The sequence below is a fragment of the Poecilia formosa genome, unplaced genomic scaffold (genome assembly GCF_000485575.1).
Source record: "Poecilia formosa unplaced genomic scaffold, Poecilia_formosa-5.1.2 Scaffold422, whole genome shotgun sequence".
Classification (NCBI taxonomy): domain Eukaryota; kingdom Metazoa; phylum Chordata; class Actinopteri; order Cyprinodontiformes; family Poeciliidae; genus Poecilia; species Poecilia formosa.
In genome coordinates, this window is record NW_006800361.1 from 113,590 (window position 1) to 132,124 (window position 18,535).

The 18,535-nt window shown below is 46.5% G+C and overlaps 2 protein-coding genes across 3 annotated transcripts in view; one reads left to right on the forward strand and one right to left on the reverse strand.

The window, feature by feature from the left end:
- LOC103155336 (glutamate dehydrogenase, mitochondrial) overlaps positions 1–2,447 on the reverse strand; it is a 9,532-nt gene extending 7,085 nt beyond the window's left edge. Inside the window, exons 1-3 of the mRNA XM_007576989.2 lie at positions 2,036–2,447; positions 1,466–1,546; positions 1,343–1,398 (exon numbers count right to left, since the gene is read on the reverse strand). Of these exons, the coding sequence (XP_007577051.1) occupies positions 1,343–1,398; positions 1,466–1,546; positions 2,036–2,429 (531 nt within the window). The 5' untranslated portion in view covers positions 2,430–2,447. The remainder of the gene's footprint in view (positions 1–1,342; positions 1,399–1,465; positions 1,547–2,035) is intronic.
- A 142-nt stretch (positions 2,448–2,589) lies between these two features.
- On the forward strand, positions 2,590–9,986 carry shld2 (shieldin complex subunit 2). Of its 2 annotated transcripts, XM_016663476.1 has the most exons (13): positions 2,590–2,678; positions 3,180–3,288; positions 4,050–4,217; positions 4,353–5,149; positions 5,314–5,464; positions 5,548–5,649; positions 5,717–5,911; positions 6,423–6,569; positions 6,710–6,919; positions 7,018–7,261; positions 7,449–7,564; positions 7,631–7,845; positions 9,876–9,986. In XM_016663476.1, the coding sequence occupies exons 3-12, from the start codon at positions 4,061–4,063 to the stop codon at positions 7,804–7,806; spliced, it is 2,295 nt and encodes a 764-aa protein (XP_016518962.1). In that variant the 5' UTR covers positions 2,590–2,678; positions 3,180–3,288; positions 4,050–4,060; the 3' UTR covers positions 7,807–7,845; positions 9,876–9,986. The 2 variants fall into 2 exon arrangements, with proteins under 2 accessions (XP_016518962.1, XP_016518961.1); XM_016663475.1 differs by lacking the exon at positions 3,180–3,288 and having other exon boundaries at positions 2,596–2,678; positions 4,053–4,217.
- The last annotated feature ends 8,549 nt before the right edge of the window (positions 9,987–18,535 follow it).

Below are 18,535 nucleotides of genomic sequence, written 5' to 3' on the forward strand. Positions count from 1 at the left end.
CATCAAAATTAAAACAATAAAAGACCTGAAATATTTCAGTTGGTGTGCAATGAATCTAAAATATATGACAATTTAATTTTTATCATGACATTATGGAAAACAATGAACTTTATCACAATATTCTAATTTTATGACCAGCACCTGTAATCCTGGACCAGCTGGTGTTAATGCAGCGGCAGCAGATATCTCTGAAAACGTCGGAGCAATATTGCAATTAGGTGAAGCACTGATGAGCTGAGCAGAAATGAGATTTATACATCTACATTCTCGCCTACAAACATTGTAGCAATCATGTTGTGTCACGGCTGCTAAGCAACATAACGCCGAGATGGAGGCTAGGCAGCTAGCTGAAGGCTGCAGCTTCTCTCTGCAAGGCTCTGCCTTCGCAGGACCCCTCTTCCGTAGCTGCTAATAGAAAATTAGCTTGATGGCGACCTGGAACGGTCCAGGTAAACAGCCAAGCATGCTTTCAAGAATAAGCTTGAAAGCATGCAGACCCAAAGCTCTAGTGGTCTGGAACACTTATTTTTATATTTTTTTGCATCTGTTTTTTTGTTTGCGTTTTTTGTTGTATTTGTTTTTCTTGTTTGCTGCGTGTTTGCACCTGTCGGCCACCGTAGTATTTTAACGATTCTGTATTTTAGTTCTGCTGGGGTCCATATGGTTATGTGTATTTGTTATAAGTTGCATTGTGATCACTGTTATGTGTAGAGTGTTATGGACCTTACCAAGCTCCGCCCAGAAACGCCCCCTAAAATCCTGCATCTCACAAACAAAGCCTCGGAGTTTAGTTTCTATGTAAACATGGCGTCTTTCATTTCGACTGACTCTCTACAAAGTATTTCTGAGTCGATTAGTGCAGCATTTCTGCCGGATTTTCAAAAAATATCAGCCACGACAATGGACAGGGGAACCAACAAGTTCATGTCATTTTTTTGGACGACATCAAGGTGTTTGAGCCACGCGATGCCTCCAACATTGAGCGCGTCACAGCGAAATGCTACCGGTCGATGAGGAAAACAGCAGATCCTCACACCCTCAGCATAAATATAGCTGTGGACAAGATCACTGATGCCTGTTGTTCTTGCAAGGCTGGGTAAGTCGGGCATTCATGGTTTTGAGGGTTACTTTTGGAATCAGTGATTTCTGTTGTTGGNAAATTGATCCTGATTACAAATTAATTAATAATCAAAGCCCAGTTCTGTTTCTGGTCCAGAACCGACCCAGACTCCGTTTCTCCTTCAGAGCTGGTCTGTAACATCTCTGACTGAAAAACACCAGAACGTAAACGGTACCGGTCCGGTTCTGTCACAACCCGGTCAGGTCGCTCGGACCTGCTCACCGTGTAGTTCTTGGTGTTGATCTTCACTCCAGCTTTGGCTCCACCGAACGGAACATCTGGAACAGCAAGCGGTTCTGGTTAGGCCCAGTTCAGGTCCGGTCTGTGTGTGTGTGTGGTACCGACCCACGATGGCGCACTTGTAGGTCATCAGGGAGGCGAGAGCTTTGACCTCATCCACAGACACCTCGGTGCTGTACCGGATCCCTGAAACAGAACCAAAACTGGTTTCTACTGGAACCAGAACCATCCCTCCTGTGTGACCTTTGACCTGCTGGTTCTGGACTCTGTCCCGGCTGACACAGTTCCTTTAGGCTGAACGGTACCAGCCTACAAGTACTGGTTCTGATTGGTCTGTTTGGGTTTTAATACACAGGACTCAGAACCAGGCCAGACTGGACCGGACCCAGTGGTTCTGCTGGTCCTTACTGTTTTTTTCAGTGTTCATTTATTTTCATTTTGAAAAAATGACCAAATAATTAAACGTGTAACAATAACAATAAACAAAGATCATATAGAATTCTATCCATATTTAAAACAAATCTGAATTTTTCAGGATGAATTTAGCCAGAAGCAGGGATTGTTTATCATCATTATTATTAATATTTATACTTCCTCCTCCTGCAGCAGGTACCAGCTGGACTCTGCTGTGTCTGCTCTACATGCTGACTCGGTCCGGTCCGGTTCGGATCTCACCTCCCTTGCAGGGCGTCCGGTGCTGGCTGTGCTGAGCCCTGTAGCCCTCGATCACCTCCCACTCGCCGCTGTCCCTCCGGATCGGGAAGCAGACGCTCAGAACGTGGTTACACGGCTTGATGATCCGCAGGATACCGCGGACTCTCTTCCGCTTCTGCTCAGGGGTCTCCCGGGTCCTCAGGTCCTCCACCAGCTTGTCCTCCACGATCGCGGCTCCACGGTCGAAGAAGCCCTCCACCATCGTGAAAAAGTTCGGGTCGTCGCCCCGGTCCGCGGCCTGGCTGTAACCGCGGTACCGCAGCAGCGAGGCGGACGCCGGCAGCGCCGAGTCGGCGGCGGAGGCCAGGAGACCGCCCGCTCCCCGGGTCAACAGTTCTCCCAGGTTTCGGTACATTTTGCGGGTGAGCTGGTGGAAGGAGGTCCAGGAAATGGAGCCGCCGAAGCGGAGAGTCTGTCCCGGCAGCGGCGGCTCCTCCTTCCCGCCGCCCCTTCCTGTCAGCAGCCGCCGCGAGCCAAACAAACTGAAGCTGGCACGCGATCATTTAAAGGGCGCGCCGGGCGGGAGCTGCTGCTGTTAGCCGTTAGCTTAGCTCAACACGAACAGTAGAAACACCGAAGAAAACTGATAATTACGGCTTAACCAGTGAGTTAATCACACAGTTGTAGCAGATATCGGTCTGTTATGAAGGTTTCAATCAAGTTTGACTCCGTTAATTAAGTTTTATTAGCAGCGTAAAATAGTTTAATACTAGCAAGCATTTAGACTACACGTACTTCCGGGAAAACTTTCAAAACAAATGTTCATTAAATAATAAAACCCAGATGCTGTATAACAGGGGTGTCCAAAGTCGGTCCTGGAGGCCCGGCATTCTGCACGTTTTAGTTCTCTCCCTGGTAGTAACAACCTTTTCAGCTTGTCAATGTTCCTCTTAGGCCATCTAACAGCCATCATTTGATCCAGGTGCATTAAACCAGGGAGAGAACTAAAATATGCAGGATGCCGGAACTCCAGGACCCACTTTGGACACCCCTGCTGTATAATATTTCAGACTATGGTTAATTTCAACATTTAGTCTTTAAATTATGTTGTTTACAGTCTTTTCAGCTTTGGGGCGTTTCGACAGGTATATGGCTTATTGCCCAGGGCGGCACTCCCTTCAGGATCAACCCACTTAATAAAAACAACACATTGCGCTGAAGACAGATTCTCCATGGAAAACATTTCCTGAATATTTCCCTGCAGCGCATTCCTCCAGCGAGGCTCTGGAGAAGCCTTCAGGTAAAAACAGGGCTGTTAAAACCTTCACCTGTGTGCCCAATATGTCATCTGATCAGGGCTTTAACAGGTCAGTTAACCTGTAAAGTATCAACAAGCAGCAACCATAAAGTTGTATTTACGTTTAAGGAAATGACAAACATTAAAACTATTAGCTTAACTTTATTAATCTGCAATGTAACTGATTAGAGAACACAGAAAGAAAAAAACAGATTTTTTCCAGCTCAAACTATGAGACAGGCTGATTCAACCCTTTATCTGCTGTAAAAATACAGCAGATTCTTCTTCTTCGCCTCCTTTGGCTGTTTTTAGGAACCAGAACAAATGATTGGTCCAGTAACAGTTAGAGTGACAAATTTACCCAGTTTGGTCTCCTTCACTAAATTTACAGCGGATGGATCTTCCACATGAACTGAATGCTCTAGGCTGGTTCTGGTTCTGGTCGGTTCTGATTCTAGAAGCTGTCTGACCCAGAGTTCTCTCCATTAGACCAGTAAAATCTGACTGTTTATTATAATTCAGATCTAACTGTATATTACTTATTCCCTGAGTGCGATTGGATTGATTTGTTATTTTCTGTATATCTGGGTATGAACTGGACCTTTATGCCCCTTTTCCACCGGCCCGGCCCGGTTTTCTTACCACTGTCCCTTCATAATAAAAGCATCCAGCCCAACATGTTTGACCTTATGACCCCAACGGTTCTGGTCTAACTGGTTCTGGTTCTGTTTGTCTCCTCAGTGGACACGATGCATCAGCGGCCAAAGATCCACATCTTCCTCGGCGCTCCTCCTCCTCTTCCTCCTTCACCTAAGATGGAGAAAGAGGAGGAGGAGGAAGAGCGTCCTGCAGGATGGAGACACCTGGAGCTCACCTGGAGGGCGGGCCGTCTCCGACCCACTGCAGGTGAGGAGGGTTTAATCCCACTTAGGGATTCAGGAGTTCTTCCTGTGTTCTGTCTGTGGGACCCGACCCGCTGGTTGCTGCTGGTTCTTGGGGTCGAACCCAAATGGATCCTGAATGATGATCCTGTCCTTTCAGATGTTCCTGGGAATGAGGATCAGAGTAAGGAGAATGCAACAGAACCGGAACTGGGTTGGGCCACAGGGTCCGCTAGAGGACGATCCGATGGAGATGAAGGACTGGCGTCTGAAGCTGGAGCTCTGAGGACAGAGGGAGACTCGGATGGTTCTGGGGAGGATCTGTGTTCTGCTTCAATCCAGGAGTACCTGGACCGCTGTTTCCCTCTAGCTCAACAAGAACCAGAACCAAAGCAGCAGCCTCCGTCCACCAGAACCCAGTTCCTCAGCACCTGGACTCTCAGCCAGGCCCTGATCCTGAGAAGAAGACATGCCGTCCAATCAGCACTCAGCCCAGACAAAGCCCCGCCCATCCCAGACAAAGCCCCACCCATCCCAGACAAACCCCCGCCCATCACAGACAAAGCCCCGCCCATCACAGACAAAGCTCTGCCCATTCCCCCTGTCAGCCCCCTGTCCGGCTCCTCCAGCACCCCGGAGCTGTTCAGCCTGGCCGCCTCGTCTCTTGGAGACTCCATGGAGCTGTTCAGCCACACCTGTCCGGCCTCCAGGGCGGAGCAAGGTGGGGTCATCATGGAGGTCACTGCAGACGGCGTCCTCTGCTCTCAGGAGTCTGATCCCCAGACGTCCCCCACATCGCCCCCTTGCAGCAAGAAACCACGACCCTCAGAGGAGTCGACGTCTGCAGCACCAGAGAGCTCCACGTCCATCACCCGTCTGAACAGGTGCGACCAGGTGGGACGCAGGTACTCTGTCCTGGTGGTGGTGGTCCACCCATGCCATCTGAAGGAGGTCCAGGTGAGTCCAGGTGTCCAACAGGAATGAAAACATGAAAAGTTCCTCCTCTGAGTCAGGAACATTTTCACCGTTTTGGTGAAAAATTAACAGCTGTGGTTAGCTCTGCAAACTAAAAAGCTTTCTAATCGTGTTCTGTTCGTGTTCTGATCCGTGTCTGGCCGAAGGTGCGGTCGGGACCGTCAGCAGGAAGCCGCGTTCCTCTGGCCTCCATGGTGGTGACGGACCAATCAGGAGCAGAGATGAAGGTGGTGCTGTGGAGGAGAGCGGCCTTCTGGGTTCTGACCGTGAGTCCTGGAGAGGTTCTGCTCATCACAGGTATACACACACACACACTGGTACTGGACCCAAAAAGCCGGTTCTGGTGTCTGTTTGATCTCAGGTGTGTGTTTGTGCTGCAGGGCTGCAGGTGAGGGAGGACAGGTGGAGAGCAGAGACTGTCCTCCAGTCCACCTTCTCCAGCAAACTGCTGAACCTGGGACACGCCTCCACCTCACCGCCAGGTACGGCAGCAGCCAATCAGCAGCCTCCTTTGCCCAGATGTGTCTACCTCTCTCTCTCTCTCTCTAGTTAGCCAGCAGGTTAGCGCCTGTGCTCTGCGTTCTCTGTGTGGTTTCGTCAGAGAGCGGCGCCCCCTGCTGGTGTCCCTCCCCAGCCGGCCACAGCAGGATCTGAACCGGCTCCCTTACGCCACCCTGAGGTCGCTGCGGGTCAACACGCTGGTTCACGCTCTGCTGCGAGTCACGCACTCTCACATCAGCTCAGGTGAGCCTGTCGCTGGCAGGGGGTGGGGCCAGCGGGCTGCATGTTAGCTAAAGTACCTGACACAGGTGAGGCTCACAGGTGAAACCTGTGTGTGAGACTTCCTGACTCCTAGTAGGGTGCTGCCAGATGAACAAACATCAACATCATGAAGCAACATGGCCGCCAACTTCATCTCAGGAACTTTGTCCAAATAACAGGAAACTTAAATAATGTGTTCTGGTTGGAGCTCTTCAGCTATTTTCAGTATTTTATGTTAAGTTTGTTAAATCTTGTATTTTTGATCCGACTTCTTGGTGGCAGATCATCACAGCAGAAATTTAAAGAAGCATTAATATTATGACTGGGCAGTTATCACGTTATTGCTGTGTTATTATAGTGTTATTACATTACCATGTAGTCATGTTGCATGGTATAATATTATCCTCGTCTTATTGTGTTATCAGGTTATTATGTTATTTTGTGTTATTATCATGTTATGTCCATCCGTGGCGGCTGCTTGTGTTTCTGTCAGAGTGGAGAGACGAGGCCGAGTCTTGGAACCGCTCGGCGGTCCAGATGAAGGCGGTTCTGGCGGTGCAGCAGCCGGGCGGCCAGCAGGGGGCGCTGCTACTGTGGGGGACAGCCATGGACTGGCTGCCCCGCTTCAGCAAACACAAAGGTACGAGGGGTCAAAGGTCACAGACTGACTTAAAGCCCAGCTTTATGTAGAACCAGGTGAGCTGGGAGCACTGGGCTGATCCAGGCTGGGTCAGAACCCTGGACCGGATTAGGAGGTTCTGTTCATTTTTCTGCCCTCAGATGCTGTGTGGGACTTCAGAGTTCTCCTGGTAAGGGAGGGTTTGACCTCCGACCTCACAGAGCTGCACTCCACCCCCTGGAGCTCGGTCCGGGCTCTGGACCCGACAGACCGCCGGGCGCTGGACTTCCTGCGGGCGTGGCGCCGTCCAGGGCCGAGCGGCACGGCTCTGGAGCTGGACTTGGACACGCTGTTGTCCCAGAAGTACAGCGGTGAGTCGGGCCCGGCTCACCGCTGGAACCGGAACCATGCCAGAACTGGGTCAGAACCCTGAGCTGACTGAATACGAAGCCTCTCCGTTCTGCTGCAGGTGAGGTGGAGCTCAGAGTCCAGGTGCTCAGCTTCCAGTTCCAGGAAGCTCCGCCCTCCCAGAACCCAGCACAGCCGGTTCTGGACGGCTCCACGCCGCGGGCCGGCCTCCTGGCGGCACTGAGCGGTGACATCACCTACACCGGCTGTGGCCGCTGCGCCGCCGAGCTGGACACGGACCGCAACGGGATCTACACGCCGTGCTACGCCTGCCTGCCGCTCACCGCCCTGCGCCGCTTCTACAGGTACCGCCGACATCACTGCTGATGTCACCGCTGACATCACCACCCACAAATAATGTTTTAGGATTAGCATTAGCATCCGCTAATTATTATGCGTTAGCTTTAGTATTAGCTTCTGCTAACCACCATGCTCAGGAATGTCGGCGCTGAGAAACATGGCCGACCTGATGACATCATCTCTGTGTTTCAGGCCAGGTGTGCTGACGGTGAGTGGGCGGGGCTCCCCCCACCTGACGGTCCGGGTTCCTCCGGTTCCTCTGCAGAAAATCCTCCAAGCTCCTCCGGACCGACTACAGCGCAGCGCAGGTGAGACGCTCAGGTCTCAGGTAAGGTTCTGGCCCGGTTCTGACCCGGCACTTTCCCCTCCTCCAGCTCCAGGTTCTCAGGTGAGACACGTCCAGGTGGCGGCGGAGAAGCTGCAGGCGCTGCTGGCTCTTCCCAGGAAGTGGGTGGTCATCACGGTGCGGAGCCACTTCCTGTGCGACCAGAACAGCGTCCCCCTCAGTCAGGACTTCACTCTGCTGGACCTTCAGGTTCCGACCCAGTGAAGAACCCACCTGGTGGGCGGAGCTTACAGGCTCCTCCAGGTGTGTGGACTGGACCTGCTGCTGGCAGGTCACATGACCCATCAGTTTATTATTGTTACTATGTCTGTATTAAATTATTTTAACTGACCTGAGTTCAGATCTTCTGACTGTTTAATATTTATTGAGTTAAAGAAGCTCAAATGAAATAAAGATCAGGATAAAATTCATTAAAACATTTTTATTCCTTTAATACATTTCCATTTTTGGAAGAGATTCAGGAAGAGAAAAAACAGCAGGAGGAGAAAACCATTAAGACGGTGGTGATGATGATGATGGTTTCATCGGGATGAAGGTTCAGTTCTTAGACGTTTCTTCTGCCACCTCCACCAGATCATCAAACAGGTCTGAAAAATAAANACCATTCTTTCAAACAAAAATAAAAACGGTAAACTACTGGCAGCTACAGACGCCAGTATTTTACCGTTCTTTCACAGTATCTATACTTACTTTAACAGTAATCTAATGTCAGAATTAATTACGGTACAGCTACTGTGCATTTACTGCTACTGGCGTCTGTAGCTGCCAGTATTTGACTGTAAATTTACAGGATTATTTCTTAGTGTAGGACGTCACAGAACCTGGATTTCTCTCTGCAGTGGTTCTGTTTGGATTGTGGTTCTGAATCTGGAGTGTTTTCAGCTGCATGGTGACCACAGCATCACTCCTCCTCCGCTGTGTTTGGCAGAGCGTGAAGATCTGCTGTCTGGGTTTCTGGTTCTCATCCCGTTGTCTTCAACAAACTTTCCCAGAATGATGAACTTCCTGTCCTGTGGATCATGTTTCCTCTGCAGACCTCCTGCTGTTTCTCTGGAGTCACAATCTAAAGTTCAGGTAAAAAATTAATATTAAAATATAAATGGTTTGGGGTGAGGCTTTTAGAATCGCTCTAGAAACGACTTCCTGTCTAAACTGGAAACTCTAAAATTAAATCACTGCTTTTGTTCTGTTGAGGAACAAATCTATAAATAGTTGTATTTGAACATTTTCAATGAAGTGCTGCTGTTTCCTTCACTTCAGCTGAACGATAAACTCGTCCTGCACCTTCAGCCACATTTAATCCCAGAAAGTTTAGATTTAATTCACCAAAACAGGAATTTCTGGTTTATTTCCCAGAAAAATTATTTCATGTCTGGAGAGAAAAAAACCTGAAGATTGAGAAACTAAACTTTATTTATTCAGTTTAGTTTTTACCAAACCTAAAATCAAACAGCAATAACCAAACATCAGAAATCAGTTTTATGCATGAATATATTTAATTTGACAGTTTATTTGTTCCAGAAAACAACAAACCAGTAAATGTCAAAATGTAGAATTTATTAAACCAGTTAAAGTTCCCAGTAAGACGCTGGGAGGCTTACTGGGTTTAAAACAGGAAGAAAGATGAAACGAGGAGGAGAGACGGGCGATGGAGGCTCCGTCCTCCAGGCTCCTACTTGAACAGTCCGCCAGCGATGTTCTTCATATTATCTGTTGAGGACAAACAAAAACCAAACCTGAAAACGGGTCCACTAAGAACCGGGTCCACTAAGAACCAGGTCCACTAAGAACCAGGTCCAGTAAGAACCGGGTCCGTTTTTTGGAACCGGCCGGATTTATTGTAATAAGAACAAATTAATGAAGGTCGTTACTCTGATGCTCTGCAGCTTATTGATGATAAAATATAATTTTGTTCTTCTGACGTTTCGGCTTCACAATAAAATTTGCTGGATGACAAATTGGCCCAGAAATTATTGCCATAATAATGTTGTTACTTTGAGGCCATTTTCACTAATAACTTAATGAAAATTTAAAACACATCTGAATTTCTTTACAGCAACAGACTTTTGATTCTTGTTTAACTCAAAGATAATTTTTTCTAAATCTTTTGATAATAATAATGTGATTAAATATCAGGAAGTTCTTTAACCGTTAAAACAGCAGCAGCTGTAAAATCTGGATATGAATCATCAGTTATTCTGACTGGAGGAAAAGTTTCATATTTATTTTGTTTTTATGTTTCCTCCTGATTCTCCGTCTTCTTCCTTCTCCAGGTGCGTCAGTGGAGCCCTGTGGACACCAGGGGGTGGTGTTCTCCAGGTGTGAACACCTGCTCTGGCTCCTCACCTGTTTCAGATAAACTTCTTTGTTGTTAAATGATGTCGACTCACCTGGCACTACGTCATCCAGACCAAAACATCCTTCATCTCCTTTCTTCTGCTGCTCCTGCTGCTGCTGCTGCTGCTGCGGCTGCTGCGGCTGCTGCGGCTGCTGCGGCTGCTGCTGCTGCTGCTGCTGCTGCTCGTTTCCCTTTTTACCACCAATGACCTCCTGCACCTTTTGCTCCACAAACTCACCTGCAGAAGAAGCAAGAGACAAGTTCTGCCTTAATTAAACTGAAAGATCCTCCTGGTAAATCTGATTGCAGATTAATTAAAGGCCCCACAGGAATTTTCTTCAGCTGTGGGCGGAGCTCCGCCCCTCCAGGTGAAGCTCCGCCCCTCCAGGTGAAGCTCCGCCCCTCCAGGTGAAGCTCCACTTGTGTGGAGAGCCGCCTGAAGGTGAAAATGTTGTGAATGTTCTGGTTCAGGCGGTTTTTCGGGTTGGTGGTTTCAGCTCTACCTGAACCGGGTTTTAAACCGTCAGCAGCAGTGAGGATGAACACAGTGGGCCGGTATCTATGAAACTGAAAGGTCAGAGTTCATCCTCCATCTTCTNTGATTGGCTGCTTTGTGATCACCAGCCAATAGAATAGCAGCTGGAATGATATTTTAGAAAAATCCAAAAAGACAAAATTTCCACATGTAATTTGTAGTTTGTTTCTACAGAAAACAAGTAATTTGGTTTTAGTTAAAGTTATGAAGAGCCAATGCAGAAGGTCCAGGAGCCACTTTTGGCTCCAGAGCCGCAGGTTGAGAACCCCTGAAGTAGAACTAGATTAAACAGAGCCTGAAGGTTTCTAGATGTTTTACTTTATTTTGCTCACTGAGATGATCTGGGGCTCTAATGTGGCGCCCCCTGCTGGTCACACTGAGGCTCTGGTTTATGCTTCAACATTCAGATCGACGTTTCCCTCCAAGATGAATCACAAATAAACTTTTATTCTTATAATTAAACAGTTTAGTCCAGATTAGCCAAACTGCAGGTTTATAATATAATTAGATTATCAGATTAACACATATTGAAAATGTTTAAATAAAAAAAATCAAAAACTTAATTTGAAATATGTCAACAAATTAATGATTTTTCTACACCTCTAGTTTATCACCTTTTAAATCTATTTGTTGCTGATCAACAGTGAAGATCCTGTGCAGTGATTTAACTGCTGGTACCAGGTTCTGATTGGTCCAGACCCAGAGCTCATCCTGGTTCTGATGTTTGGTGATCTGGTGGTTTAAAATCAGACCTCTGCTCTGATCTCCATCAGCTTCCTGCTGGATTCGCCTTTAAAACGACGACAGAAAAACCCTCAGCTCCAAACTTTCTGCTGGACGTTTTAGTTCCCAGAGGAACTGTGGGAACTTAAAACAGCCAGAGTTTAAAGTTCCCTGGGTTTACGTCAGGTTGGCAGTTTGAGGCTCTGCTGGAGCAAACTGAGGGTTAAAATACAGATTTGGTCTCTGAGAAGCAAAGACCTTCAGAGGATCTCCAGTTTGATGGACTGGTCTGTCCCCTAAAGGGACAACCTCAGAGTGTTGGACACCTGAAGACATGCAGGACGTCTGCATGGGTCTGGATCCTCAACACCAGAACCGACTGATGTGTTGGGAGACGGACTGGGAGAGAATCATGGATCTGAGCTACCTGTTCCTCATACGAACCTCTGTCAGACACCGCTACAGTCTGGCCTGGGTTTCCTCCGGCCTCTTCGCCTCCTCCCATGGCTCCGCCTCCTCCCATGGCTCCGCCTCCTTCAGTAAAAAGGCCGTGGAACCCGCTCTTCTTCTTCAACCCCTCGTCTTCATCATCATCTTTGTGAAAGATCTTTGAGAAAAATCCTTTATCTTCATCCTTCTTCTTCTTCTTCTTCTCCTCCTCCTCGTCGTCGTCTTTGTTGCCTTTAAATATGGACATAAATCCTCCCTTCTTCTTGTCCTCTTCTTTGTCCTTGATGCCCAGAGCGCCCTTCACTGCGTCCTCCACCATGTCTCCTGCAACACAACCACAAGCCTCCAGTTTTACCATCAGAGGTTCTTCTCCTGGTCTGCAGACATGAAGGTTTCATCCATGCAGAATCAATTATCCTGGTTTAATATCAAACTTTATTTAATGAGTTCATTAAATAAAGTTTGACATTAAACCAAACTTTACCAGAGGAACAGGTTTTGAGGCTCCGGATCGGATCGCTCTGTGCCAGCCACATGGACAGAGTGACTATGAGGACGATGCAGAGCAGCCACATGCTTCTCAAAAACATGCAGTTTAAGATCAATAAAGTATTTCTGACCTTGAAACAAACCGGAGAGGAAACATCGACATGTGAAGGAGAAGCACCACCTGACTGAAAGTTTCCAGTGTTTCAGATTTTCTGCAGGAGTTCATTGAAATAAATGTGTTCCCACGTGTTCCTATGCAGATTCAGCCTTCAGAAAGAAATGAAAAGTTCAGAGATCTTCACTTCTGGTTCCTCCTCATCAGAACTTGAACACCTGAGGAAGCAGCACCAGGTGTTTCTGCATAGAAACATGGCATCCAGATCAGCATCAGAAATCCTGTTCATCTCGTCTTTCAGGTGTTAAGTCTGGGAGATCAGGGATCTATCCCGCGTTAGGATCTTATCTACCTCAGCGAAACTCTGAAACCGACCGCAGTCGCTTCTGCTCTGCACGGAGACGTTTGCCTGGTTTTTCAGACAGAAGAGTCTGAGTCGGCAGGTTGGACTCTAAAGATCAGTGATTGGCCAGCAAACTGCAATCGGTGCAGCTCAGGTCCAGAACAGCTCAGAACCAGAATCCAGTTCTGGTCAACAGCTTTGGTATAAAGAAATGCATCTGTAACCATGGCAACTATAAACAGGTCAAAGCTCAGGTCCTCCAGGACAGACTGGAGACGTTTGATTAAAAACCAACTGATTTGGACCAGAGAACCACCTGGAACATGCAGGAGACAGGACAGAGGAGGGGACAGAGGACAGGACAGAGGACAGAGGAGGGGACAGAGGACAGGACAGAGGACAGAGGAGGGGACAGAGGACAGGACAGAGGACAGGACAGAGGACAGAGGAGGGGACAGAGGACAGGACAGAGGAGGGGACAGAGGACAGGACAGAGGACAGGACAGAGGAGGGGACAGAGGACAGGACAGAGGACAGGACAGAGGAGGGGCCAGAGGACAGGACAGAGGAGGGGACAGAGGACAGGACAGAGGACNTTTCAGAGGAATATTCTGGTTTTCTTGTTGAGTTTGAATCATTATTATGGTGGAATTAGTGAATTTAAAGACCAAAACATGTTAATAAATAAACAATAAATAAATAATGTGAAGAGAAAACTTTTGTTATTTAGGTTTTCTTTGTTTTTTTGTGATCATTTCATAAATGTTTTATTGATGTGGTTTAACTGTTAGGATCTCCTGACTTCCTGTCTGTTAAATTTAAGGAATTAGTTCAGGCTTCTGGGAAACAAAGAGCAAATTATAAATTATGTTTGACTTTTCTGGAATAATTATTTCTACTGTTGCCACTAATCATCCAGTGAATAAAGACTAATACTAATAATGTTTATTGACTCACTTCTTTTACTAGAAACTAAGAAGCATATCCGTCCAAAGACTAAAACTAAAAGACGTTTCAACTCTGGTCAGAACCAAACCGACCCGGTTCTGTCAGCGTTCTTCTTCATTTAGCTCAGACACTGAGGAACAAAGGGCAGTTTGGTCAGAACCAGTAAAATATCAGACCAGATGCAGCTTTGACCTTTGACCTTGTAGTTTGAGGTTTGTCATTGACAAGAAGCTTCAAGGTCAAAGCAACTCAGATCTCAAATCCAGAAAGTTCTGGAATGAAACATCTGAAACAAAAAGTTTCCTAAAGCAGCTCCTCTAAATACACGTTAAGGAATCATTTATTTTGTTTAATAAACTCCATTAGTTATTTAACTTGCAGCTTTAATATCTTTTTTTTAAAGGTTTTTTGTTGGCCTTTATTTGAGGGTAGTTCAGCAGGAGGAGGGGTTGTGAGAGAGGGGGAGGAAATGCGGCAAGGGCCGGGAATCGAACCTGCGACCAACGGCATGAGGACTACGGCCTCAATACGTGGGTTATGCTTTGCCCCTGCGCCACCACAGCGCCCCCTGCAGCTTTAATATCAAACTTCATGTTGGTTTCTGTTGTGACACAGGAATCATTTCCTGATGTTTGGAGGGATGACGAAGCAAAGCGGATGAAGAGTAACGCTGCAGATTTTACTGATGTGAAACAGAAATTTATTTCTGTCTTTTTTTCCTCCATTTTTATTGACTGTAAATATAAATATTCAATCCTAAAAACAGTCAGTTTTTAACCTGATCAAATCAACCGTAAGGATACAACTAATGAAGAAACAAAAACTTATTTGAAATAAAATAAAGTGAGTTTTGAGACTCACCCGCTTTCTGCCCGGCAACTTTGGCGAGCTCTGGGTTGTCTCCGACGGCCTTTTTGAAGAATTCCATGGCTGCTGCAGGCTGATCAGTGGGTATTGGTCAGGAAGTGATGAGTGATCGGTGTGCTGCTGCCTCTGTCAGCTCAGCCTCTTATACCTGGTGGCGACGCCCCGCCGGGGAATCGGGCGCGGTTCGGTGCGACCCGTCCCACCGGTTGGACTGCAGCCCAGAGTCAGGGTGAGTGACGCCCTGTTCTTTGACTGCAGGTAAACCACCGGAGATAATTGCTGTCAGGTGAAGAAGGGAGACTCTGAGTCACCCGCTCAGGAATGACAAGAGGCCCAGAAACTCTAACCGGGTCCAGCCTGGAGAACCGGCCAGTTCGGTTCCCGGTTCGATCGTCGTCATCATCATCACACCGCCAGACAGGCGGATTCAGGCTGGATGTTTTTATGGACGCAGCTGCTCCACCCTGATGAGGATGATGATGATCCTTTCAGGTGGCTCTGCTCTCTGATTGGCTGTGAGGTGCAGGTTTTGCTGCAGGGTAAGGTGTGTATTTATCGTGTCTCTGTCTGCTGTAACAAACAAATAAGCAAGCCTGCATGAACTCGGCGTTGCTATGGTATCGGCCCCCATAAACACTGAAACCCTCCGTCTGGTTCTTCACATGTTTTATACCAAAATCTGATATTCAGCGCTGTCAACTTTTAAAGAAATGTTTATGATCTTTTTGATAAAACATAAATAATTTGATATGAAAACATGAATTTGATGAAACTTTGATGTGAGAATCCTGGAAGTTCCTGAAACTTTCCTGGGAAAACGAGAATCAAACGGTCGACTTCCTGACAGGATGGCAGTAAAATACATTTACTCTATGCTGTATTTAGTTCAGTTTCTCACCAGCTGTTTTTAAAGACCTTATTATTTTACTCCATTAACAATAAAATCCTGTTTTTTACTCCACTGCATTTCTTGTTATTATTCTGTTAACCGAGTTTCTCGTTTTGCGTCCAGCTGGTTGTTTTGAACTGAATATGCTTCATGGCCGTCTGTTAACAGCTGACAGTGTTTCAGTGCAAACATGGAGGAACGCTCTGTGAGGAGGAGCTGCGCCTCGGAGGCGGGGCTACGGCCACTCAGGCGTTTAGTAGCTAACTGGTTCCCATGGAGATTAAAGGATTTTTCTAACATGCATGAGAGAATCAAAGCAACATTCCAGGTGTGTTTTTGATGAGAGAAAAACATCATAACACGATGGAGATCTCAAAAAAGTTGATTTTACATAAAACTGCCCCTTTAAAATTCCAGATCTATGATATTTGTTAAATTCAGGGATTGATGGAGGAACCAAAATGTCTGGTTCATAACCAGACATGGTTATGGTCGCAGCAAAATCACCAAAAAGCCCAGAAATAGAAAAATAAATCAGCTGCTGTTCTGAGTTCCCATCTGCAAAGATAATAATGTAGATTTGTCATTTTTGCAGTCAAACATGTTTTATCTGTAATTATTATGGATCTGATAAGTTTGTAACACAAACTAGAAAAAAATGCCTTGATTTTCCTTATTTTTATGTAAATATGGAGTGTAGAAGGTATGAAGTGGGAAATGAAATAACTGTAGGTTAAAGTCTTGTTTATTTCTAATTAATTAAGAAAGAAAACACAGAAATGTTTTTCAGGTTTTACAGTGTTGATGTTCGGGGCGTCGCAGCAGACAGTCAAAGCTTCGTCATCAGTGAGGCTCTGATGACAGACAATCCTCTGCTATTCACTGATCGCATGACTGAAGAATAATTACCGATACATAAACTCCTCTGGATGTGACAGGATGAGTAACGACTGCTTTGAGAAAGCAAATTTAATCCGTCCTACAGAAATGATTTGAATGTCTCAGCTCTTTTGTTCCTCTGCTGTCTTTGTTCATATCCTGATTTTAACATGGACTCATTTAAGATTTAAGCTTAAACTGTTTTAGATGTTGATTTTCTTTGTGATTTTCTATCAAATAAACTTTAAAATACTCTACAGGACGGGTCAGAGCAGCCTGAGGTCTTCTAGACTGCAGGGGGCGCTGCTGAAAATTTGAAATCTGTAGCATCAGCCATCTTGGAGCAGCAGCTCATCTGAAGCTGAGAGGAAGCTGTGAAATCAGTTCTGTGCTAGAATGACTGCTGCATCCTAAATGCACAAAGTGGCACTACCGCAGATCCTTCCTCCCAGCTGCTGTTAGACTCTACAACCATCACTGCTCCCAACAAACTCAGTGTTTATGTCCCTGCAGGTATTTGCAGTTTTATTGTCACTTATTGTAAATCGTTCATTTTTTTCCTGTACCAAATATACATGCACAATTTTGTACAAATTATCCTAATTAACTGCACATTCCTTGGGATTGGAGTACACTACAAATAATGGACTCCTTAATGATAAATTAATAATAGTACCACAATATTACAAAATATAAATTTATAATAGTATCAAAACATTTTTATGTTGTTTCTTTTCATTTAATTGTATGTTATGTTAATATTTTTATATTTTATTTTTGTCTCAATCTGTAGTCTTTGATTGCTTGTCACTTTGCTGCTATTGCACCAGAATTTCATCCTATTCTCAGTGACGTCAGGTCACTTTTTCAGGAACAAGTATTCTTTTTTGCGATCAAATGTTTTTATTTTAATTGTTTTACATCCACAACATGTACAATACAGTATAGTGACAATGGGTGGAATAAGAGATAGAAATAGGAAAAGTAGTGTGACCCCCCCGTCCCAACCCTGTACCCCATGTCGACCCCCGACCCTGTTCCCAAGGATCTCAAAGTAATAACATTGATGGAAGTGGGCAGTTGAGAGGATGAAATCATCACTAACAGTTACACATTAAGAGGATTACATAGAGTTATGTTGCATCTTTCTCTACCCAAAGAATAAGCTGCATCCCNGACAGGACAGAGGACGGGACAGAGGACAGGACAGAGGAGGGGACAGAGGACAGGACAGAGGAGGGTTTCAGGGAGGACAGTTTGATTTAAAGCCCTCTGATTGGTTACCTGCATCTGACCCCGCCCCTTTTACCTGAAACTTTCTGTTCCTGAGATTTTAAAAGCCGACTGACTCACAGAGACGTTGAAGCAGAGGAACTGGAGAACCCGACCTGCCTTGGTTCTGTTTGGTTCTGCCTCATTCAGAACCGCCTGGCCCCGGTGTGTACACCTGTCTCTGCCTCAGAGGCCAGATTCCCAGTAAACACAGAGCTGAGGAGCCTCAGGTCCTCCCAGAAGTCCAGAGAGCTCACCTGCCCCCAGGTGAGTCCTCCAGGTCGGTACTCACCCACTTTGTCCCCGATGAGCCCGGCCACTTTATCCATCTGCACTGCGTCTCCGCGTCCAGCGCTGTCCAACTCTGAAGATGCGTCTCAGGTGACTCTGGACGGCAGTCGAGGAAACAGGTGTGTCTGCAGGCCGGCCAACCTGTTCCACCTGCTGCCTCGTTCTGAGCATGCTCAGTACGGCTGACAGGTGGGAGGAGGAGGAATGACTGCAGGTGGAGATGACGAGTCCTGCTCCACCCAGACTGTGGGAACGAGCCGAAATCAGAGTGAAACTATGACACACACAGTGAAACACACACAGTGACACACACACAGTGACACACACACAGTGACACACACACAGTGACACACACACACTGACACACACAGTGAAACACACACAAACACACACACACACACTAACACACACACTAACACACACAGTGAAACACACAGTGACACACACACAGTGACACACACACAGTGACACACACACAGTGACACACACACACAGTGACACACACACACTAACACACACAGTGACACACACACAGTGACACACACACACTAACACACACACTAACACACACAGTGACACACACACACAGTGACACACACACACACTGACACACACAGTGAAACACACACAGTGACACACACACACTAACACACACAGTGACACACACACACAGTGACACACACACACACAGTGACACACACACTAACACACACAGTGAAACACACACACTAACACACACAGTGAAACACACACTAACACACACACAGTGAAACACACACTAACACACACAGTGA